This window comes from Barbus barbus (genome assembly GCF_936440315.1).
Source record: "Barbus barbus genome assembly, chromosome: 3".
In the NCBI taxonomy this organism is placed as follows: domain Eukaryota; kingdom Metazoa; phylum Chordata; class Actinopteri; order Cypriniformes; family Cyprinidae; genus Barbus; species Barbus barbus.
In genome coordinates, this window is record NC_136731.1 from 41,915,743 (window position 1) to 41,938,552 (window position 22,810).

At 38.4% G+C, this 22,810-nt stretch overlaps 2 protein-coding genes across 2 annotated transcripts; one reads left to right on the forward strand and one right to left on the reverse strand.

Annotated features, from left to right (window-relative positions):
* Positions 1 to 555: 555 nt before the first annotated feature.
* On the reverse strand, positions 556 to 7,974 carry LOC306857631 (uncharacterized protein). Its single transcript, XM_079397657.1, has 4 exons — positions 7,921 to 7,974; positions 7,252 to 7,371; positions 3,775 to 3,936; positions 556 to 3,397 (listed from the first exon to the last, which is right to left on the reverse strand). The coding sequence occupies exons 2-4, from the start codon at positions 7,334 to 7,336 to the stop codon at positions 1,719 to 1,721; spliced, it is 1,926 nt and encodes a 641-aa protein (XP_079253783.1). The 5' UTR covers positions 7,337 to 7,371; positions 7,921 to 7,974; the 3' UTR covers positions 556 to 1,718.
* Positions 7,975 to 12,607: 4,633 nt separating this feature from the next.
* On the forward strand, positions 12,608 to 20,620 carry LOC306848426 (cytoglobin-1-like). Its single transcript, XM_079382967.1, has 3 exons — positions 12,608 to 12,809; positions 19,091 to 19,322; positions 19,788 to 20,620. The coding sequence occupies exons 1-3, from the start codon at positions 12,676 to 12,678 to the stop codon at positions 19,953 to 19,955; spliced, it is 534 nt and encodes a 177-aa protein (XP_079239093.1). The 5' UTR covers positions 12,608 to 12,675; the 3' UTR covers positions 19,956 to 20,620.
* Positions 20,621 to 22,810: the final 2,190 nt, after the last annotated feature.

A 22,810-nucleotide genomic window follows, 5' to 3' on the forward strand; every position in this document is an offset into this window, starting at 1 on the left:
TGAAAACAACAGTGAAGAACAAAATTGAAAATCTCAGTCTCTCTTAAAAGTGTTACAGTCTCTTCTTCAGCTTCCTGAACAAGAACCGTTTGTAAAAGCTTCTACTTTTCTTCATAACAGAGTAATATGCAAGTGACACATATGCATTATAAGACAATTGAACATAATATAAAACTCATTAAAAAACACAATGATATAATTTAAATTATGAAGCAAAATTATATACAAGAATATAACTTTTTAACATTGTTCTTTGGGGAGGAACTACATTTTTGAGTTGATCTGAATCTCACAGTTCAATCTGCTGGTTTTGAAGATGAAGACGAACTTTATTCACTGTAAAAACTTTAGATAATATTTATTTGTCATGTCACTTGTAATGTCTGGTTAGAACAGATTAATCCAGATTATATTCTATTGCTTGATTCATTATTGTGTCACATTTCGTGAGGATGCAGCATCAGACCTAAAAGACCTGAACATGATCTACAAATCCGATTCCAAAAAAGTTGGGACACTGTACAAATTGTGAATAAAAACAGAATGCAATGATGTGGAAGTTTCAAATTTCAATATTTTATTCAGAATACAACATAGATGACATATCAAATGTTTAAACTGAGAAAATTTATCATTTTAAGGGAAACATAAGTTTATTTTAAATTTCATGGCATCAACACATCTCAAAAAAGTTGGGACAAGGCCATGTTTACCACTGTGTGGCATCCCCTCTTCTTTTTATAACAGTCTGCAAACTTCTGGGGACTGAGGAAACAAGTTTCTCAAGTTTAGGAATAGGAATGTTGTCCCATTCTTGTCTAATACAGGCTTCTATTTGCTCAACTGTCTTAGGTCTTCTTTGTCGCATCTTCCTCTTTATGATGTGCCAAATGTTTTCTATGGGTGAAAGAGCTGGACTGCAGGCTGGCCATTTCAGTACCCGGATCCTCCTTCTACGCAGCCATGATGTTGTAATTGATGCAGTATGTGGTCTGGCATTGTCATGTTGGAAAATGCAAGGTCTTCCCTGAAAGAGATAACGTCTGGATGGGAGCATATGTTGTTCTAGAACTTGGATATACCTTTCAGCATTGATGGTGCCTTTCCAGATGTGTAAGCTGCCCATGCCACACGCACTCATGCAACCCCATACCATCAGAGATGCAGGCTTCTGAACTGAGCGCTGATAACAACTTGGGTTGTCCTTGTCCTCTTTAGTCCGGATGACATGGCGTCCCAATTTTCCAAAAAGAACTTCAAATTTTGATTCGTCTGACCACAGAACAGTTTTCCACTTTGCCACAGTCCATTTAAAATAAGCCTTGGCCCAAAGAAAACGCCTGCGCTTCTGGATCATGTTTAGATATGGCTTCTTTTTTGACCTATAGATTTTTAGCCGGCAACGGCGAATGTCACGGTGGATTGTGTTCACCGACAATGTGTTCTGGAAGTATTCCTGAGCCCATGTTGTGATTTCCATTACAGTAACATTCCTGTATGTGATGCAGTGCCGTCTAAGGGCCCGAAGATCACGGGCATCCAGTATGGTTTCAACATTTGATGTTATCTATATTCTATTGTAAATAAAATATAAGTTTATGAGATTTGTAAATTATTGCATTCCTTTTTTATTCGTAATTTGTACAGTCCTGACTTTTTTGGAATCGGGTTTGTACTTACTGTGATATCTTTGTGTATGACTGTGTAGAGCAGAAGATTTATTGAAATGCTTCCCACATGCAGTGCAGTGATTTGGCTTCTCTGTGAATCCTTTCGTGTGTTTTCAGATGAGCTGACTGACTGAATCTCTCGTCACAGTGTGAACACTTGTAAGGTTTCTCTCCAGTGTGGATCATCTCATGTGTTTTCAGGGTTCCTGACTGACTGAATCTCTTGTCACAGTGTGAACACTTGTAAGGTTTCTCTCCAGTGTGAATCCTCTCATGTGTTTTCAGATGTGCTGACTGACTGAATCTCTTGTCACAGTGTGAACACTTGTAAGGTTTCTCTCGAGTGTGAATCCTCTCATGTGTTTTCAGATGTGCTGACTGACTGAATCTCTTGTCACAGTGTGAACACTTATAAGGTTTCTCTCCCGTGTGAATCATCTCATGCAGTTTTAAATGGCTCGCTGAAATAAAAGTCTTCTCACACTCAAAGCACATATACTCTCTCACACCAGTGTGTATTTTCTCATGTATTTTCAAATTTTGTAGTAATGAAAAACTCTTTCCACACAAATGACATGAATGTGGTTTCTCCTCTGTATGAACTCTCAGGTGATTCTTCAGGTCTGAAGCTCTCAAAAATGCTTTGCCGCATTGATCACATGAGTATAGTTTCTCTCCAGCGTGGATGCTCATGTGATGCTTAAGATGTGCTGATTGTGAGAAACTCTTCCCGCACTGATCACAAGTGAAAGGTTTATCTCCAGTATGAACTCTCATATGTGAAGTAAGGCTTAATTTTATTGCGAAACTCTTCCCGCACTGATCACATGTGAAAGGTTTATCTCCAGTATGAACTCTCATATGTGATGTAAGGCTTAATTTTATTGTGAAACTCTTCCCGCACTGATCACATGTGTAAGGTTTCTCTCCAGAGTGGATCATCTCATGTGTTTTCAGGGTTCCAGACCGACTGAATCTCTTGTCACAGTGTGAACACTTGTAAGGTTTCTCTCCAGTGTGAATCCTCTGGTGCCGTTTTAAACTCTTTGCTGTAGTAAAAGTCTTCTCACACTCAAAGCACATGTACTCTCTCACACCAGTATGAATTTTCTGATGTATTTTCAAACTTTGTAGAAATGCAAAACTCTTTCCACATAAATAACATGAATGTGGCTTCTCCTTTGAATGAACTCTCAGGTGTGTCCTCAAGTATGAAGCCCACAGAAATGCTTTCCCGCATAGATCACATGCATATGGTTTCTCTCCAGTGTGAATGTTTGTGTGTCTCCTAAGGCTTGATGAGTGTGAGAAACTCTTTCTACACTGATCACAAGTGAATGGTTTATCTCCAGTATGAACTCTCATATGGTCTGCAAGGCTTCCTTTTATTGTGAAACTCTTCCTGCACTGATCACATGTGTGCGGTTTCTCTGCAGTGTGGATCATCTCATGTGTTTTCAGGTCTCCTGACTGATTGAATCTCTTGTCACATTGTGAACACTTGAACGGTTTCTCTCCAGTGTGAACTCTCATGTGAAGCTCAAGACTATATTTGGATGTCAAACTCTTTCCACACTGAGTGCAGGTGAAATATTTCTTGGCTCTTGTTTTACTTAATATTATCTGTTTGCTTTGACAGCAACTCAAAGTGTTTTCTCCAGTTTTGAAGTGAGCTTTTCCCTCAGCTTCACTCAGTTCTTCATTGTCCTCATTTTCTTCAATCATCTCTGAAATAAAAGCAAAAACAGTTCCTTTGTCAGTAACTGTGAAAAGACATACAATTGAACCCTGATGTAACAGCAGAAATTAGACAATTGCTATACAATATTTAGATCATTTTGATGCAGTTTTATAAATATATCTAGTACATTTAATATATACGTCCATTAAAATTTCCATGAATGAGGTACATTGATCTTCAAATTATGATTTTTAAAACATTATAGGCACATATCCCATGTTTCTGTAGGAAAAAAAATTAAATGTGTTTGATCAACAACACAATTATCTAGCATTATTAATTTTGTTGCAAAAAAAGTATTAATATATTATTTAGTTATATTATTGCAGAGCTAAGGTATTTCCAATTACAATAAACACCAACCTGTTTGTTGTTCAGTATCTTCAGTGTGTTTGATTCTACAGGGTTCTGGATCTCCCATCTCCTCTCTGTCCTCTTTAATAAACTCAGTCTTTACAGATTTCTTCCTGATGCTTTGATGCTCGTCTTCACTTGTAAACTGATGGGAATATTCCAACTGAATATCTGTGTGGAAGAAGCAGATTTGACAAAATCAACAAGAAATCGACACAAAAGCAAGCGTTTAGCACATCAATTTAAAATGCTCATTCAGTAACACTGCACTCACATAAGTGCTAATTCACACATTCTATGTATTTCGGTGTTATCTGTTGTTCTAAATAGCATTAAGAATTAAAAATGAAAGCATAAACAGAAATCTGATGACACCCATCTTCATTAACAACTACAGGTAAATAACTAGAGCACTTATGTAAATATCCTCCTGAGACTTGGAGAGAGAGAGAGAAAAGAAAGCTGGCTTTGAACTAGTTTAGAATCATTTGTGTTCTTCACTTCACACTGGATCTTACAGCGCTGTTTAGTGCTCACGGGACCGAGGCTTATCGGTGAGTAAGCACATCTGCTTATCGGCCGAGCCGATAAACTGTCCGTGTGGTGCACTGAATCTTCACTGGTTTCACGATTCAATTCAATTACAATTATCATTATCAACTCAATATCATGATGCGTCACATTCCCAGTTTTCAATATTACTGCACATGGCTACATTTTCATGTAAATTTTAAATCAAATTTATTTTGTGCAAAATGTACTTAATTTTTTTATTAAATAAGCAGGCTACTTTTTAAAAACAATTACTTATTTAAAATAAATGTTCTTTAAGTATCCGAAAGTTTATAGACAATAGTTATGGGTTTTTCTTTTTTTCCTCAGCCATTTGATTGTTACTGATGAGGTCATAGACAGTGGCAGCTTTAACAGGCTGCATTCAGACTAATGCACAGATCTATTTCGAGATATCAGATGTTTTGTCCTGCTCTGAAAACATAACTGACTGCGTGTACATCAATTTCATATAAAAGTATAGAAAAATGCAAGTGCATTTAACCGCAGCCGCAATCGAGCTTCAAGACAAACAAACACAAAGTGCACGTGAAAGCAGTGGCGGCTGCTGGTCTTTCAAAGAGGGGAAGCTCATTTTCGGCCTACATCATAAAAATTGTCCATTTATTTATACGTAAATTCTGCCATCGTGTGCAGTTTGCTAGCTGGCTAGTTCACCGCCTGGCCTACTGTATGAATGAATGAATGAACAAACGATCTAAAAAAACATTAAACTCGACGGAGGAAATGTGGGAATTAGGTTAAACTGAAACAAGGAATGTGGTGTATAATTGTGTGAAACGTATAATGAAAATTGGCCAGCAATTTCGCCAAGCAAATATCAAGAAATAGGTTGCAGCAGTTTGTCTTTTGACTACACTTGCAAAGTCCACTATGTGACTGAGCTCGAATCAGTGTTGCCAACTTCTTTCGATGGAAAGTAGCTAAAGCCAGTTTGAAAAGTCGCTAAATGTCGCCAGATGACGTCATGCGCTAATTAGCATATTAATTACGTCATCGCGTCATATTGCCTTTTACATTTGTTTGTCTCTCTGTGCTCATACTGTATTTTAATGCAGCCAAATTCTCAATAAAACTGTTCTCCTTTATATATTTTACTGTTTATGTTGTCAGTCAACGGGATAAATATGAAATAGTGACTGAAACGCAGCCCTTTAAGAATACATAACCAGCTCTCCCTTCCAAGAAGTTAGTATGCACAAAAATCCTAATTTATAATCGAGCCGTCGTCTGATTAAATCAAATAATACACACAAGATAAGACAAGACAATTCCTGTGCTGTGATTTTGGCTATATTTGCATGTAAAATTAGAGAAGCAACATAATATCTATTTGAACTGAACGCGCTGCTCCTCTCAGCCGCTCACTGAACAGAGAAAGAGCTGCGTGCGCGCTCACCACGCGCCGTTGCGGCAGTACCAGCGATCACAGAGACTCGCTAAGGTTTGTCAAAGAAGTCGCTAGATTTGTCGCTAGTCACTTTTGGGGAAAAAGGTCGCTAGGGTGGTCTGAAAAGTCGCTAAATTGGCAACACTGGCTCGAATAGCTTCAGCATCAGCGACTTCTTATAGGACACAATCGCTGTCAATCAAAAGGAGATGCAGTCTTTCGACAAACCCTCCAATCATCACGCAGAAGCCCGGAGTCCAGTCCCGCCCACTCCTCCATTCACCCCCAGAGACGCTGAGCGTCCGGGGGCGGGACATAATCGCAGCATTTATCCAATGACCGTCTAGTTTTGAAGCACTGAAAAAAACTGTTCAAAGCAGCCCCATTGAAGTCAATGGACGCTGGGCTTCAACAGGCAAATACACTGATGCTACGGGAATATATGAGAAGGAAATCGAGTTACCTGCTATATGTAGCTGATTCTGAACGAACTCGTCTTCGAGATGAACGTGTTCTAACGCATTTTTAATCAATAAAATGTTAACACAATAGTACATGTTTGACCATTAATTTTTTGACATTATAGGGGAAGCTGAGCTTCCCTTGCAGTCTTAAAGAAATCGCCACTGCGTGAAAGTCTGTCAGTGTGCGAATTTCATGCATCTAATAGTACTGCATTCCAAATGGTATAAATTAAAGCATATCTGAAGCATAAGCATAAAACATGGTGGGTGGAAGCACACGCTGTCAAGCAATACGCACGTGTCTCACAGTGCAAATTCTGTGCAATGAAGCCCACCGTGTCTCTAGCGCGCACACGTGCCATATGCGGGGGAAAAAAAGAATTGCGATGCATCGGAGAAACGATTTTTTCCTCCCACCCCTAGTCACACTTTCTCCTTCGTCCATCTCCTTCAGCACCTTCGCTTGGTAGGCTTGAAGGATAGGACGGCCATGGTGTGGAGAGCTGCGCCCACTGGACAGACCAAATGATAACTTTCCCATTCAGCCCTACATCTGGAGAGCCTCGTGTTCAAAGGGCAGACGTGAGCTCATCATGTTTTGAGAAACCACGCAGGTGAACTTAATGCTGTGTTCTGTGTGAAATGGCCATAAAACGGCACATTTTTTTCCAGACTCTGTGGCTGTAGAAACAAAGAGGATGAAACGCAATCATGGGCAAATAAGCTTCTCTACTACTTCTTTTGATCATAATTGCTATTAGTATTATCTACACTGAAAAATCCTTATTTGTTTATTCAACTAAGTGTGGACCTTTGTAAAATATGTGACAAATTATGTCCCGTATTGATTTTACATCATTTTACCTTCAAGTACAGGACAATTACATCATTAGAAAGGTTAAAGAATCAATTTTACCCTATAATAATCTTATAGTAACAGTATTTGTGTCTTATTCGCCTTAATTAGGACACCCATTCTTCACAAATATCATTAGTTTCTGTAGAAGTGGACAGAATAAGGATCGAATGACTGAGTTCAGCTTTGAGAAAGAAACCAACCTGTTTGTTCCTCAGCATCTTCTTGTTTCAAGCTGAAAACTTCTGCAATCCTTATGTCTTCACTCTCCTCTTTAATAAACGCCATCTTTATGGATCTCAGGCACTTCACCAGGAGTTTTTCTGAGAAAAATAAAAGAAGAAAAAACTAAATGTCTGGATGTGTCTCAGTCAGCTTCCTATTTCAGTTGTCAGTGAACTGATCAGCCAAAAAACACTCAAAACTAGAACTACACATTATGCCAATAAAGCCATGACAGGTTTAGATATTTATCGTTTACATTTGGTATTTAATGATGTTTATGTTAAATTCAGTAGATTGTACTGTTATGGAAACCTTTGCAGTTGGATTGTGAAAATTGTCTTATAGCCTACATCTTTGTCTTCTCGTTGTATTTACACTGTTTTAACCAAACAGATGTGATCATTGTACAAAACATCTGGTTCAACTTCCAAAAAACCTGTTTTTGAACTGATTCTCGATATAGGGATCTTTTCTGTTTCTCATGTGTGGATGTGCTTTACTCACAAAAATAACACTCATTCATCTTATATCAAGCATTACATTGTTTCATTCAGTAAGAAAACTTTCGTTTTGCAATTCTTGGTAAAACTATACATTTGCATGAACGGTTCGACTTCATTTAAAGCCTTTAAATGTTTAAAACAAACCTTTCTTCAGGTGAGTTACAAGTTTCGCGTTTGGATAACAGCGCTGCCTTATGACGTCATACAGCAATTCCAAAATAGCAGTCCCGTTCACGCGCTCAAATCAGAAATGCACATAAAAATATACATACAAATAATAAAACACGTATCAATGGCGTTCAGAGTTGAATTCTTGCATAATATATTTGCTTAAATAAATTTTGGTCAATGTTAAATTCCAGTGAGATTTTGAATATTTTGACTTTTTAATATATATATACATATATATATATATATATACATATACATATATATATATATATATATATATATATATATATATATATATATATATATATATATATATATGTGTGTGTGTGTGTGTGTGTGTGTGTGTGTGTGTGTGTGTGTGACCCTGGAGCACAAAATCAATCATAAGTAGCAATAGCCAACAATACATTGTATGGGTCAGTTATGAAATTTTACTTTTATGACAAAACTCATTAGTTTATCAATTAAGATCATGTTCCATGAAGATATTTTGTAAATTTCCTACCGTAAATATATAAAAACATAATTTTTGTGAGTGGATGCAACAAAATCGTGAATTAAAAAGGGCCGGAAACACACCTACAAACTTTGCTCTTTGAGAATAATTCACTCAAGTCTGGTATCTGAGTAAATCTTACAATTTCCACTTTCAGGTTCATCTACTCTCCAAAACTTAATTATATTATCATATATATATGATATTGGAACTGTGTTTGGCAGAACAGTCATATGTGAATAGAGAGTATAGGAGGGGGCTGAGAACACAGCCCTGTGGGGCTCCTGTGCTCAGGGTCAGTGGGGATGAGAAATGGTTACCAATTCTCACCACTTGGGGTCTGCAAGTCAGAAAGTCCAGTTACAGAGATGAGCGTTCAGTCCTAAATCTCTGAGCTTTATGATAAGCTTATCTAAATGTGTAAGGGCATTGTGAATGGTTAGAGCAATGGTGTCATCAGTCGATCTGTTTTTCCTATATGCGAACTAGAGAGGGTCCACGGTGTCTGGCAAGAAGGAATAAATGTGGTCTTTTGATGAGTCCCTCTAAACACTTCATGATGATCGAGGTCAGTGCCACAGGGCGGTAGTCATTCATGCAGGTGACTTCTTAGGGACAGGGATGATGGAGGTTTTCTTAAAGCAGGTGGGGATCACAGACAGTCTAAGAGAGAGGACAGGTCATGACAGAAAGTGGAAATTTACTGAATTATAATTCAAAAGAAATTCAGTACAGCTAATGCATTCTGGACAATTAAGTCTTTGTCCACTTTTTTCAATTTTTCAAATTCAATTCAAATTCAAGAACTGAACTGGAATTTAGGCATTTAAATGGAGCATAACCCTGATGTACAGATTATTATTAAACACTCAGTAGAGGAGTGACTACCATATTTAGCTGAAGACAAAATTTGACTTTTACACATCTCCAAATAGATTAAAGAATTATGCAACTGCTTTAAGTACAACCACCAACCTTATCCAAAAACATACAGGATTCAGTGGTTTGTACTATAGCAGATGTGTGATTCTTGTATAATATAAACAAATGTGGGGGGTTTTTTGTCACAAAAATGTAATCCATATTATCATGCAGCAATATAATAAAAAATGGGATATTTAGTACATCTGGGTTTACCTGCATACACAGCATTTTAAAATGCATAGTAAATCTCATCTGCGTGTTTATATCACAAAAATTTAATCATATTATCACCCAGCTCTAGTCTGCTAATTATGATTATAACGTATGTGTTACGGGAAGCAGACTCACACAAGGGATTAATATAATCACAGAAGCGTTTATTGGACAACAGAGTAAGGAATGACTGGTGAGGAAGAGTCTAAAGTTCAAGGGACTGATTGTAGTGGAGATGAGAACGTGAGAGAATGTCTTTGTCTTGCCAGGAACTCGTGGAAGCAGGGAGAAGCGCACACCTCACTGGATGACTTGGGATCCAGGCTGGCGATTGCTGGAGGAGACTGACGCAGGAGATAGGAGGACAAGACGCTGGAGAGGACACAGGAGTTAGGTAAACAAACAGTTTCTGTACAAATAGACACACTTGAATTCTGCAAGTCTTTCTTGCAATTAACTGCATCCAGCTTCCATTAGAGGGCAGCAGAAACACAGTAAATTAAAGGATCAATGACAGTTGTTGCATTGTCAGGTTACATTCACTAGCCGAGGCACTGAATCCACTCAAACATGGCTGTGAGCAGATCTAATGTTTTTCTCAAAAAAAAAAAAAAAAAATCTTTCAGTTTGTTCTGTCAAGTGCACTAAAATTGTAATGTACAACCAGTGCTTTAACATAAAAATGACTGACTGTGTAATTGCTCTTCAGAAGTTAAGTATGAAAAGAAGGATTATGATAAATACTGTAACAAATCTGTAAAGACGGCTCACAGGCCTCGGGGTTGGGAAAAAAAAAAAATCAGGGTTTCCACAAAAATATGAAGCAACACAACGGTTTTCAACATTGATAATAATCATAATCAAATGTTTCTTGAGCAGCAAATCAGCATTTTAGAATGATTTGGATCATGTGTTACTGAAGACTGGAGCAATGATGCTGAAAATGGATGAAGTCTACACCATCAGGCTACAGAGGAAAGCAAGGAGTATTATCAGGGATGTCACTCACCCTGGATATCCTCGGTTTGACCTTCTTCATTCTGGGAGATGATATCGGACAAAGCAATCGCGTACAAACAGACAGAGAAATAACTTTTATCCGAGAGCAGCTTCTCTTAATGCTGTCCTTGAATACTGTGATTAGACTTTAGGAATTCCTTATTTTTATACTAATGCATTTGTTATTTTATTATATTTTATTGTATTTGATTATTGATTTTAATGGTATGCTGCAGACTGGATTGTGCCACTGAGAATTTCATTGGAACTCTGTTAGAACGACAATAAAGTTAGTAAAATTGAGCTTTGATCACAGGAATACATTACATTTTACAGTATATTTACATAGAAGACAGGTTTTTAACTGTAGTAATATTTCACAATATTATTGTTTTGCTGTATTTTTGATCAAATGAATGCCTTGGTGAGCAGAAGAGGCTTCTATCAAAAACACTGTAGAACCTGCTTTTTTCAAAGCAATGCATGAGAACTGCTGAAACGATGCAAATCGACAGAAGTGATAATCACTCAGATCACAGCACACACTGCAGACAGGTGTCAAACTAACCCCACGGCCCCACAAAGCATGCCGCACCCTGAACAATAAGACTAAAACCTCTGATCTGCCCCTGAACACCCAAACACCTGCCGCTCTCTGTCTGTCTGTCTGTGTGACATGAGCTCAGTCTGACTAAACCTCTCTTTAAAAATCGCTCTGTTTATCTATGTATTTATCCATCCATCTATCTGTCTGGCCAGTAAACCAGTCTTTCTGTCCAGTTGAACTCATAGTGTAAGTGAATCTCTCCCTCAGTGATTATGTCAATGTGAAAGTGTGTAAAGAGTCTGTCATACACGTACACATGCTTCACGCCCAGCAGTCTAGTTACAAGATCATAAACACTCAAGAAACCGCTTCATCATGCTAACTATGAACTCAAACATTTCTCAACCAATCTATACACTTACTGGAAGACCACTACTGTCCTGTTTTTATTTCTCCTGTGGGGATTCAAAGGAGAAACATCTGAGACAATATTTGTACTTCAATAAATCATTACAGAAAAAGCTGTTAAACTGTTGAAACATCAGCATCCGAGCAATAAAACAATCTTCTGGATGTGCAGCTGTTCGTGTATGGCGCGATAGAGGAAGTTGAAGCCGTGATGATGTAAGGTGGAGCGTGTTCGTTTGCTCTTGCAGTGCTCCTGTGTGTTTGTTCAAGATAGAGAATAAGGATTTACCTGGAGTTCTCCATTGTGTTTCATGTGAGAGTAAAGAGTTATAAAAGGATGTGGCGTTCATATTGTCAACTAAATTCAATGTATTCTCATATATATTTTCAGTGGACCCTTATAAAACCCTCAGAAAGAAGACAATCTCCATAAAGAAACGGTTCAACCAATGACCTTCATGTCATCCCAAACCTGTGGGACTTTCTTTCTTCTGTGGAACATGAAAGATGTTTTAATTACTGACCAAACAACACTGAAACCCCACTGACTTTAATTTAAAACCTCATAAACCTTTAAAACATTCATCATTTTGTGTTCCACAGAAGAAAGAAAGTCTTGGAACGAAGTAAAATCACTTCTGGGTGAACTGTAGATATTTAAGGAGATGGGTAACTTTGGTTCTCAGTGTCTCGTTTAAGGACATGTTGATATTTTACTATAAAACAAGACAAATACCAAAACTTTAGATTGCAGATTTCCGTATTTGAGTTAAAATGTCTTCTGAAACTCTAGAGGAGATTAAAACAAGTTTGCTCTTCATTTAATCTCCTCGCTGTCCAGGAGAAAAAAATGAGATATTATAGAGATCTCGTTTGTTTTCTTTCCTGTGGGTGGGCAGCAGACGGATACAAGAGCGTGAGAAAAAAAAAAAAAAAAGTAAACCGAAGGGGGAAGGTGTGATTGTGAGTTAAGAGGAGAGTGTGTGAGTGTGTGAGTGAGTGAGTGAGTGAGTGAGTGAGTGAGTGAGAGAGAGAGATAAAGGGCAGCAGGTGGGAGGATCTTCTTCATTCAGCAGTAACTCTTGAAGAGACCCCAGCAGCAGCACACACACAGCTCAAGTGTTTCTCAGCGAGCGTCTGGATGGAGGGAGACAGAGGTGTGGAGCTCACACAGAGTCCTGAGACTCTGACCGAGTACGATGTGTGTGTGATCCAGGACACGTGGAGACCCGTCTACGAGAACCGAGAGAACGCTGGAGTCGCTGTGCTCATCAGGTACGCCTGTCTATCTTATTTACACACATCAATCATTCAGAGAAACTACCATGTTATCACTGTGATTGTTTGCACATACACCATAGATTTATACTTATGTTATACCCAGGTTTTTTGGGCATGGACCATAGTAATTCCATGGTATTTTGGCATTTATAATAGGCAATTTTTAATTTATTTATGTTAAAACGTTTATTTTTATTTATTTATTTGATAATATCATGGTTAACAGTTTGCAATATGCACAATGATAGTACAATGAACGTACCATGGTAAAACAGTGTTTTTGACCATTTACCATGATGGTTTTGACATTAATAATTGATAATACAAGAGGTTTTGAAAATGCACCATTGCAGGACCATGATCTATTTTTGTTTGGACATTTACCATGGCTACACCATAGTTTTGGCATGCACTGTATATAAATAGAAATATTTTAACATATACCCTAACAGTGTTTTGGGGCATGTATCAAGGTGTATTCATGTTTGTGTGTGTATATATATATATATATATATCTTGGTGGAGAATTTCCATCAGTCTCTATTATTTTCATATTGAAGTGATCATCATCAGTGTGTGTGATAAAAACATACAGGTGAATCCAGGAGGACCGATGCTCTATGGTGACATCACATGAAAGATGTGAAAACGAATCCCACTGGCGCTGCTTATGTGGCCATAAGTACAGATTGATATCCATTGTACGGAAAGAAAATAAGTTAAATTGGGTGCAGGAGGACTGTGGGTATAGTTGAGGTGTGACTGCTGGGATTTGGTGAACATACTGACCTTGAACACATGTTGGGATCTCCAGCTGCTCTTTATGGTTTCAGAGATGACAGCTTTAGTGCAGAAACTTCTCACGCTTCTTTCACACTCCTGATCTTCTGTGCTGCAAAAACTTCACCACATTTGCACTGCTATGTCCTGATTTAGATACCTAGATAAACCAGTGTGTATCTAAATCAGGACATACAAGTCATGATAGTTTGTGATTCAGTTCACAGAAGTTTACTTCACTTTCAACTGTATCTCTCTTCTAGATCTACTGGCACAACCTTAAATGATTATAAAGAGTTCAAGATTGTATATAATACAGCAGGGAGAAATAAATAATTAAAACATTAACATTACATTAAATGAAAGAATGTGCATTTGATTAAACTGATTCAGTATATTATATAAAACCTATTAACTGTAATTTAAACATATATGACATCAGTAGATCTATGCAAATAAATAAAATGATGATTCAGTGATAGTTATATTTGATATCATATTATCATTAAAGAGGGTGTCCTGCTGCTCTTCTGATGTTCAGGAATCTGGTGAATGTGAGCAAATCACTGACGCAGCGTGAAGTTTTTCCACATGAAAGCCTCACGTGAGCTCATATTTCTGCATTCCTTGTGCACGTCTAACAGCGCTTGAGGACTGTGATGGATGTTAGCAGTCATTTCTCTCTAAAGATAACAGCTCCCATCTATCTGAAGATCACACCTGATGGGCTGCAATAAAGATTCATAATTAAACTCTTTCAGCTCGTGAAATTGGATTTATTTCTCAGAGGGGATGTGCTTTTAAGTGGACGTTCACAGGAGGAGACTTTATATCTCCCTGTGATGCTTTAATTTAGCAGGTCAGTGGATTAAATCAGATGTTATCATCCATTTTTCTGTAAATTTTAAACCCTTCAAGACACCCTTTCATTATCTGTTAGTTGATGACAAAAAGCACCAGACTGCAGCCAAGAAGTAGTTGCAAACTGCAAAAACATGACATGCAAGCGAGAGACAAAGAAGAGCGAGTGAAGGGCGAGACAACCAAACTATCAAAATGTCTAGATGCTCTCTACATCTCATCTATTTTTAGCACGATTTTCTCATTCTGTGCAAATAAATACACAAGCCACTGTGAACCTTCCTTCATTTTGTCAAAAATCAACACATGACGGAAAACAAGAACTGCATGTCTTAAAGAGATAATTCAGTCTCATCATTTAGCGTTCATTCACACCAAGAACAATACAGCAATAAATATATTATCATCTCCACCAACAAACAATAACTATAGTGATAACCATATGTGACCATGGACCACAAAACACCACAAGACCACAAAACAAAAATAAGGTTTTTAAACTTGAGATTATTTCCATTGATGTATGGTTTGTTATGATCGGACAATATTTGGCTGAGATACAACTATTTGAAAATCTGGAATCTGAGGGAGCAAAAAAATCTAAATATTGAGAAAATCACCTTTAAAGTTGTCCAAATGAAGTTCTTAGCAATGCATATTACTAATCAAAAATTACGTTTTGATATATTTACAGTAGGAAATTTACAAAATATCTTCATGGAACATGATTTTTACTTAATATCCGAATGATTTTTGGCATCAAAGAAAAATTTATAATTTTGACCCATACAGTGTATTTTTGGCTATTGCTACAAATATACCCCAGCGACTTAAGACTGCTTTTGTGCTCCAGGGTCACATATTAGCATTCACACCAGCAGACGATAAATATACTGATAACTATATTAATGCGCACACAAATGGATTAGACCTATACCAATAATTGCATTAGTGTCCACATCAATGAGCGATAAGTATAATGATAAATATACCAATAGCTATACCAGTGTCCACACCAACAGATGATAACTATATAACAGTGTTGGAGCGTCAATTAAAAAAAATTGAGTAAAATACAAATATTACATGAAAAATGTATAAAACAAAAATGATAAAATTTATCATTTTTGTTTTATTAGTTTTTCATATAATTTAATGTTGCCTTAACTACCTTAAACTGAAGTTGAAGTACTAAAAATGACATAAAGCTAAACAGAAATATAAAAAAGACAAGCTAAACTGAAAGGATACAAATAATACAAGTAGTAAAATAACACGCAAAGTACATAATGACTTTGACGTGAGCTGGGAAACAAGTGAGTGTCTTATCACACGTATATGGACTCCAAGTGTCTTCTTAACTGCTCGTCTGCATGCTCTGTTTATTATCCCCATGATTGTTTTCACATTTCCAGGGGATTTTAACTGCCTTTATTCGTCCTCCAGCTGCTGACACACGAATCTGCTGTCAGAGGTTAAGAGCGCATGTACTTAAACATGAGTTATGGCCTACATTAAGATGAGAGAGAAACACAGTCTCTCTTTATCTCCTGTTTGATTTGGACATGTGAGGGCATTTACTAGATTCTGTCTCTGTTTAATGGGACAGATCTTCCTGTTGCGGATTGACTCACGGTTCAGTTTAGTGGGCCGTAAGAGGCGAAACAGTTAATGGGGCTCGTAGAAACATCACAGCCACTCTAGCGCTGGATGCTTGAGGCACGACTGCAAAACCACAAAAGATGCTTCAGTCAAATAGATTTACTAATCATAATAAAACAGTATTTCAAGGCAAAAATGAAATGAAATTTAAAAGCAACATGAAATCAAAACCAACTCTATTTAATTTTAAGATTCCTGCGTTGTCGTTTGTCTTAAAAAAAACTTTCATTTAATAATTATAATATATCATTTTAATAATATGATTCCATTTAGGCATGAAACACTCACTTTTTTTGATTCAATCCTTAAAAAAAAAAAAATTCTAGATGAATGCCCTGTTTCATTTTATCAGATTTTTGCTACATAAAATGTTTGTTTTCAGTTTATTCAGCATGTAAGCATGAATTTATAAGTAAGACAAAGACAAATAATATTAATGGTTTAACCACTGAGTGACTTATTATTCGGCGTATCCACTTAGTAGAAAAAGTCACCTGTAGCAGGTAAGTAAATATGAAAATTATAAATGTTGCCTTGGCTGAAATAAATGAAGTTGAAGTATTAAAAATGACTAAAACTAAAACTGATTAATTAAAGGTAAGGTCAGTGTGCACTGAAAATAAATTTGGCGTGGAAACATTTTTAACTCAGACATTGCTAGTAAATTCCACAAATAATTGCAAAGAAAAGGCAAACAACACATTGGATTTAACATGAACATTTTAGAAAACTGAAATAGTATTTTCTTGTAAAATCAATAATCTGTGCTTAATAAAATAAAAAATAAAAAGTTGGTTTATTTGGTTTTTTTAAAGGTTTGTTCAACCCACAATTAAAAATTATTTAATAATTTAAGCATCCTTTTGTTATGCAGCTGGAACAGATTCTCTCATGAGAACATTTAGTTCTTAAGGGAATGGTATTTTTTAATAGAGTAAACTAGTCCACTCTTGTTCTGTTTTATTATTGTGGTCTAACAGCCCTAACTAGGATTAACATGTCTGTTCTCTTCCCAGAAAACCTCTATTCAACCTTTCACCCAGCAGCATGATTCAAACCCTAAAACCTTCGAGGATGATCTGACATAACTACATGTCAAACACTGATATTAGTAACAGGGATTTCATACGTGTGAAATACACCGCAAGCGTCAGATAGTGTACCTTATGAAACATTTAAAGGAAACTGATGCACAGACAAGATGACAAAGCACTATGTGTGATTAAAAGGAGGAGATGTGCCAAAAAAACACCATTATAACAAACACACACATGTGGTGGAACTCATTTTTTAAAGGAATTGCAGGATTTACAAGGAGCCTGTTATCAGAAAAATAAGTTATTAAGTTTGGGACGGTTTTTAATCCTGCGGCCTTTAACTGGACATCATCTGAACGTTACATCGGCACAAACACATACAGTAGAGTTCAGAGCAGAGGTCATTACAGTAACACTGGAAATGTCACTGATGCAGCTGAATTATGAATTTAGCTCATATTTAGGGCTATTTGTTGCAACTGAAAATATTAAAAATAAAAGCTAATTCAAAATTGACGTCAACTCGGAAACTTGCACCAGAGTGCTTCTGCTGGATGAGAGTAATAACAGAGAGAACAATCACAACACAAACACGTGATCATGTGTCAGGAACGACGGCACCCATGCCACACACTACAGAGTTCAACGTGCTCAACATCCCCTTAACTGCTTCTAGGTCATTTTATCACTAAGTTGAGTGAGTTTTATAGCAATATTTGTTGTGAGTGAAGGAGAATTTCAGCAATGCTGGTTAAATATTAGATTAGTATTATCTCAGGAACGCTTATCTGTCCAGCTGGGCTGAGATACACTTTCACACACACGGCACAGCTCACTTTCACATATTTCACATCACTTGTGCATGTCTGTAGAATCAATTTAACATCACAAAATGAATTATATTTCATTTAAACAATTCAACAAGATATGTTTAATTCATTGAAACACGATCATGTTATGTTTCACCCAAACACTAATCTTTTACCCTCGTGTCATTCCAAACCTGTATGTCTTTCTTTTTTCTGTGGAACATAAAGATAATATTTTAAAAGATATTGGGAACCAAGTAAAATTGGAGCCCATGTCTCAAAATATCACCTTTTAATTTTCAAAGAACAAAGAAAGTCGTAGGGATTTAAAGAAATAGTTCACAAATAAAATGAAAGTTTGAATGTTCTCACCTTCAGGTCATCCGGGAATATGTGAGTTTGTATCGTCATCAGATTTGGAGAAATGTAGCATGACGTCTCTGCAGTGAATGGGTGCCGTCAGAATGAGAGTCCAAATAGCTGATAAAAACATCACAATAATCCACAAGTAATCTACACCACTCCAATCCATCAATTAATGTCTTGTGAAGAGAAAAGCAGCGTGTTTGTAAGATGAAATCATTAAGATGTTTTTAACATCAAGCCATTGCTTCTGACAAAAATATGAGTAATTTATCCATAATATTGCCTCCTCCAGTTAACAAGTCTCAGTCTCGTCTGAATCAGGAAAGATATCTTCACAGATCAAGCACCGTTTACAATCCAAAACCTTTTCGCTGGAGGAAGTGTTATTATGGATTATAGAGTTGGAAGCAGCAATTTGAATTTAAAACATCTTAATAATGGATTTGTTTTTTTTACAAACACACAGCTTTTCTCTTCTCAAGACATTAACTGATGGACTGGAGGGGTGTGGATTACTTGTGATGTTTTTATCAGCTGTTTGGACTCTCAGCCTGACGGCACCCATTCACTGTAGAAGATCCATTGCTGAGCAAGTGATGTAATGCTACATATTTCTAAATCTGAAGAAGCAAATTTTGGATGAGTAAATTTAACTTTTGGGTGAACTATTCTATTAAATCTTATGGGGGGGGGGGGGGGGGGGGGGTCATGTTGTCAATGAATTTTTGTTTTGAGAGTAACTAAATGTGTGTTTCTCCAGGTTTTTCTCAAACTTCCCATCGGCGAAGCAGTACTTTGATCAGTTCCGTGATATGCAGGATCCTGAGGAAATGAAGCAAAGCATCCAGCTGAAGAAACACGCGCTGCGGGTCATGACCACCCTCAACACACTGGTGGAAAACCTGCGCGACGGAGACAAACTCAATACCATCTTCCAGCAGATGGGCAAATCACACGCGCTCAGACACAAGGTGGACCCAGTTTACTTCAAAGTAAGTATGAGGAACAAACAGCATGATACAACTTCATAAAGGACGTTTTTGAAAGAAGTCTCTTCTGCTTATCAAGGCTGCATTTAATTGATCAAAATACAGTAATATTGTGAAATATTATCACAGTTTAAAATAACTGTTTTATATGAGAATATATTGTAAAATGTCATTTATTTCTGTGAAAGTCTTCAGTGTCACATGATCCTTCAGAAATCATTCTAATATGCTGGTTTGCTGCTCAAGATACATGTCTGATGATTAATGTTTAAAACATTATGCTGCTTCATGTTTTTGTGGAAACAATAATGCATTATATTTTTCAGGATCCACAGATGATTAGAAAGTTCAAAAGAACAGCATTTATTTGAAATATAAATCTTTTGTAACACTATAAATGTCTTTACTGTCACATTTGATCAATTCAATGCATCCTTGCTGAATGAAAGTATTAATGTCTTACTGCAGATTCTGGCTGGAGTGATTCTGGAGGTGCTGGTGGAAGCTTTCCCACAATGCTTCAGTCCAGCACCGGTGCAGAGCGCGTGGTCTAAACTCCTGGGCGTCCTGGACTGGCAGATGAACAAAGTCTACGCTGAAGTCGGCTGGGAATACATCAAAAAATCTGCAAAGTGAAGGAGAGAATATTTGCATGATTATACGAATTAAACCAAAGATTATTACAGCTATGTCATGTATATTTGATTTATTTCTATAAGTGGAAGAAAAAGACATAGTAGAAAATTAAGACGTGTTGTTGTAAAATGAGCTCATACCAGACAATGTTTTATAAATGTTGATGGACCCTACATGATATTTTATCTGGACTTCATTGATGTCAGATCCCTGGAAACTGTTATTCAGCTCAGATATTAAACACACATATAAATCAGTGCAGAAATCTCAAGCTCTCTGCAGTCCATCTCCCATTAAATATTTACACATACTCCAGATAAACTATGGGCCCGTACACAAACATGACCTCCGTCAGAAACAAAAATGTGCATTTCTGATTAAATATTCGGGTCTCTGTTGGAGCTTTAGATAAATATCCAGTTAATCTGAAGCGGATGTTTTTGAAAGAGATGAGTGCTTTTGTATCAGTCTCTTCCTCTGTTTGTTGTGAGCAAAATGAGTAGAAAGGACTGTTCTGTGCTAAAGCAGCTAAACGGATTTCTTTTTGTACTTAGTCAAAGGTTTTGTACATGTAAAATAACCACTGATTCAGAAATAAACTCGGAAACATCAAAGAAATAAACTCTGTCTTGCAGTTTTTATAGACCATAATACTGCATATATTCAGATTTTTTTGTTTGTTTCTAGTTTGTTTTTGAAAGAAGTCTCTTCTGCTCACCAAGGCTGCATTTATTTGATCAAAAACAGTAAAAACGTACTCGGTTACTAACGTAACCTCGGTTCCCTTAGATACGGGAACGAGTACTGCGTCGCTAGACGCTATGGGGAAAACAAATTTTTCTCCGAGGACTGAAGACTTTTTCAATCACACAGTGTGACTGCACGGCCATTGGTTCGTGCAGTAATAAAAAACAAACCAATGGCTTGTCAGCGGCGCTGCACGAGCCTATGGCGGCAAAGCCCGCCAGAGCCCGCCAGAAGGGGCGGGGTCATCTGGCTATATAAGCGGGCACGTCGCCATAGGAAAACAGGCCAATTCGACTGAAGCGACGACCTGAGTCGTGCAGCTGCATGGCATGGCATAGTACGCAGTACTCGTTCCCGTATCTAAGGGAACCAAGGTTACTTTGGTACGTTAGTAACCGAGTACGTTCACTGTCGATACTTCACTCGTACTGCGTCGCTAGACGCTATGGGCAACAAATACAATCCCGCCATGCCATGAAGGGAAACGACAAACATAAACTGGCCTTGAGCAATAAGGCTCCGAGGGACCAATTATGAGCAGGAAGAATCCTGCAGGAGGCATGAGGATCAAACTCTTAGAGGTCTGTCCAGCCTAGAATTCATTTCAACGGTCATAAGTACAGCTTATGGGACATAGCTGTGTTTTGGTTTTAGGACGACCTTAGAGTCTTTAGGCCCAAACTCAAGACAGGCAGGGTTTACGGAGAGAGCCTGCAAGTCACCTACTCGCTTCAACAATGCTAGCGCTAGTATCAGAGCGGTCTTGAGCGACAGTGTTTTTAAGCTTGCAGATTGTAGTGGCTCAAAAGGAGGGCCCTTAAGGGCTCTCAGGACCGTGGGCAGGTCCCATGCAGGTACTGTGAGGGGTCGGGGCGGATGGAGCCTCCTAGATCCCCTCAGGAACGGACAACCAGGTTGTTCCGGCCCACCGACTGTCCGGCTATAGGAGCGTGAGAGGCTGCTATAGCTGCCACGTAGACTGAGCGTGGAAGGGGCGCGGCCCTTATCCAACAGCTCTTGTAGATATGACAATATCACTGATATGTCACATGTTGTCGGGTCCTCACCGCGGGCTTGACACCAGAACCCAACGAGACACTCCGGGGATGGCCCGCCAGGCCTCGGCCCGTGTGGCAAGGGTGTTGGAATTAATTTGGGTGGTGAGTTGCCGTGTGGGGACTCGACACACCTGTTAAGAGAAAATTACTCCTTTGAAAATGTTTGTGTTTTTTTTTTCCTCACTATAGCAGTGATCGCCTGTGTGGGCGCTATAGGAATGGGCCCAGTTCACAACAGTATGTACACAAACACATTGCCGTCGACACGTCGAGCTAAACGGGGTGTTCGGAAGTGTGACAGAGGCCGTTTCGCGGTGCTAGACTCAATGCTTCCATCAGGAGAGCAGTTAACCCCCCCCCCCCCCCCCCCCCCCACCCACCCCCCCGTGGTCGGGGTCTAGAGTCTGAACCTGACAGAGATAATCATAATGACAGCCCTTTCTATCGATCTGCCTAAAAAGATCAAACCACTCATTAGAAGAGGGGTGCGGATGATCTTTGTGTGTGAACACCCTGGCAGATCAAAAACTGATGCGCGCATCCCATCAGATCCGTTCGTAGCGGACGAGGGGAGGCAGGGCAAGACACAGACTGTCACGCTGTCAGATCAAAGCTGTATGGAGAGTGAAACACGGGGCTTTGGCCAGCGTAAATTCACTCAAGCCTGAACGCTCAATCCCGCGATTTGACATTTCTTCTCCGAGGTAACTGGGAGAGGAGAAACATGAGAGCAGGGGAGGCGGGGCCAACTTCGTTGAAGTAGGATAACCGCGAGCGCAGCAAGGACAGCTTAATAGTGAAAATAGCGCTAGCAGATCAAAGAGCTGCGAGAGGCGCTAATCCTTAGTGCAAACACACCGGCAGATCAAAGCGCTGTGTGCAGAGTGAAACACGCAGGGCTATGCCAGCGCGCAAAAAATCACTCGAGCATGCCCGCTCAGCCCCGCGATCTCTCAGTTTCCAGAGAGTGAGAGCGGGGAAGGCAGGGCCAACCAGCGCAGTACTGTAAGATCTGTATAAAAGGATTGTGCCACTCAGTGCGATGAGGAG

What these genes read in the sequence shown, in the direction of transcription:
- LOC306848426 (XM_079382967.1), top strand. Translation starts at nt 12,676, where the DNA reads ATGGAGGGAGACAGAGGTGTGGAGCTCACACAGAGTCCTGAGACTCTG. An exon ending in GGAGTCGCTGTGCTCATCAG is followed by an intron (nt 12,810 to 19,090) that starts GTACGCCTGTCT and finishes GTGTTTCTCCAG; the next exon opens with GTTTTTCTCAAACTTCCCAT. An exon ending in TGGACCCAGTTTACTTCAAA is followed by an intron (nt 19,323 to 19,787) that starts GTAAGTATGAGG and finishes GTCTTACTGCAG; the next exon opens with ATTCTGGCTGGAGTGATTCT.
- LOC306857631 (XM_079397657.1), bottom strand. Translation starts at nt 7,336, where the DNA reads ATGGCGTTTATTAAAGAGGAGAGTGAAGACATAAGGATTGCAGAAGTT. An exon ending in AGATGCTGAGGAACAAACAG is followed by an intron (nt 3,937 to 7,251) that starts GTTGGTTTCTTT and finishes TCTTCCACACAG; the next exon opens with ATATTCAGTTGGAATATTCC. An exon ending in AGATACTGAACAACAAACAG is followed by an intron (nt 3,398 to 3,774) that starts GTTGGTGTTTAT and finishes CTTTTATTTCAG; the next exon opens with AGATGATTGAAGAAAATGAG.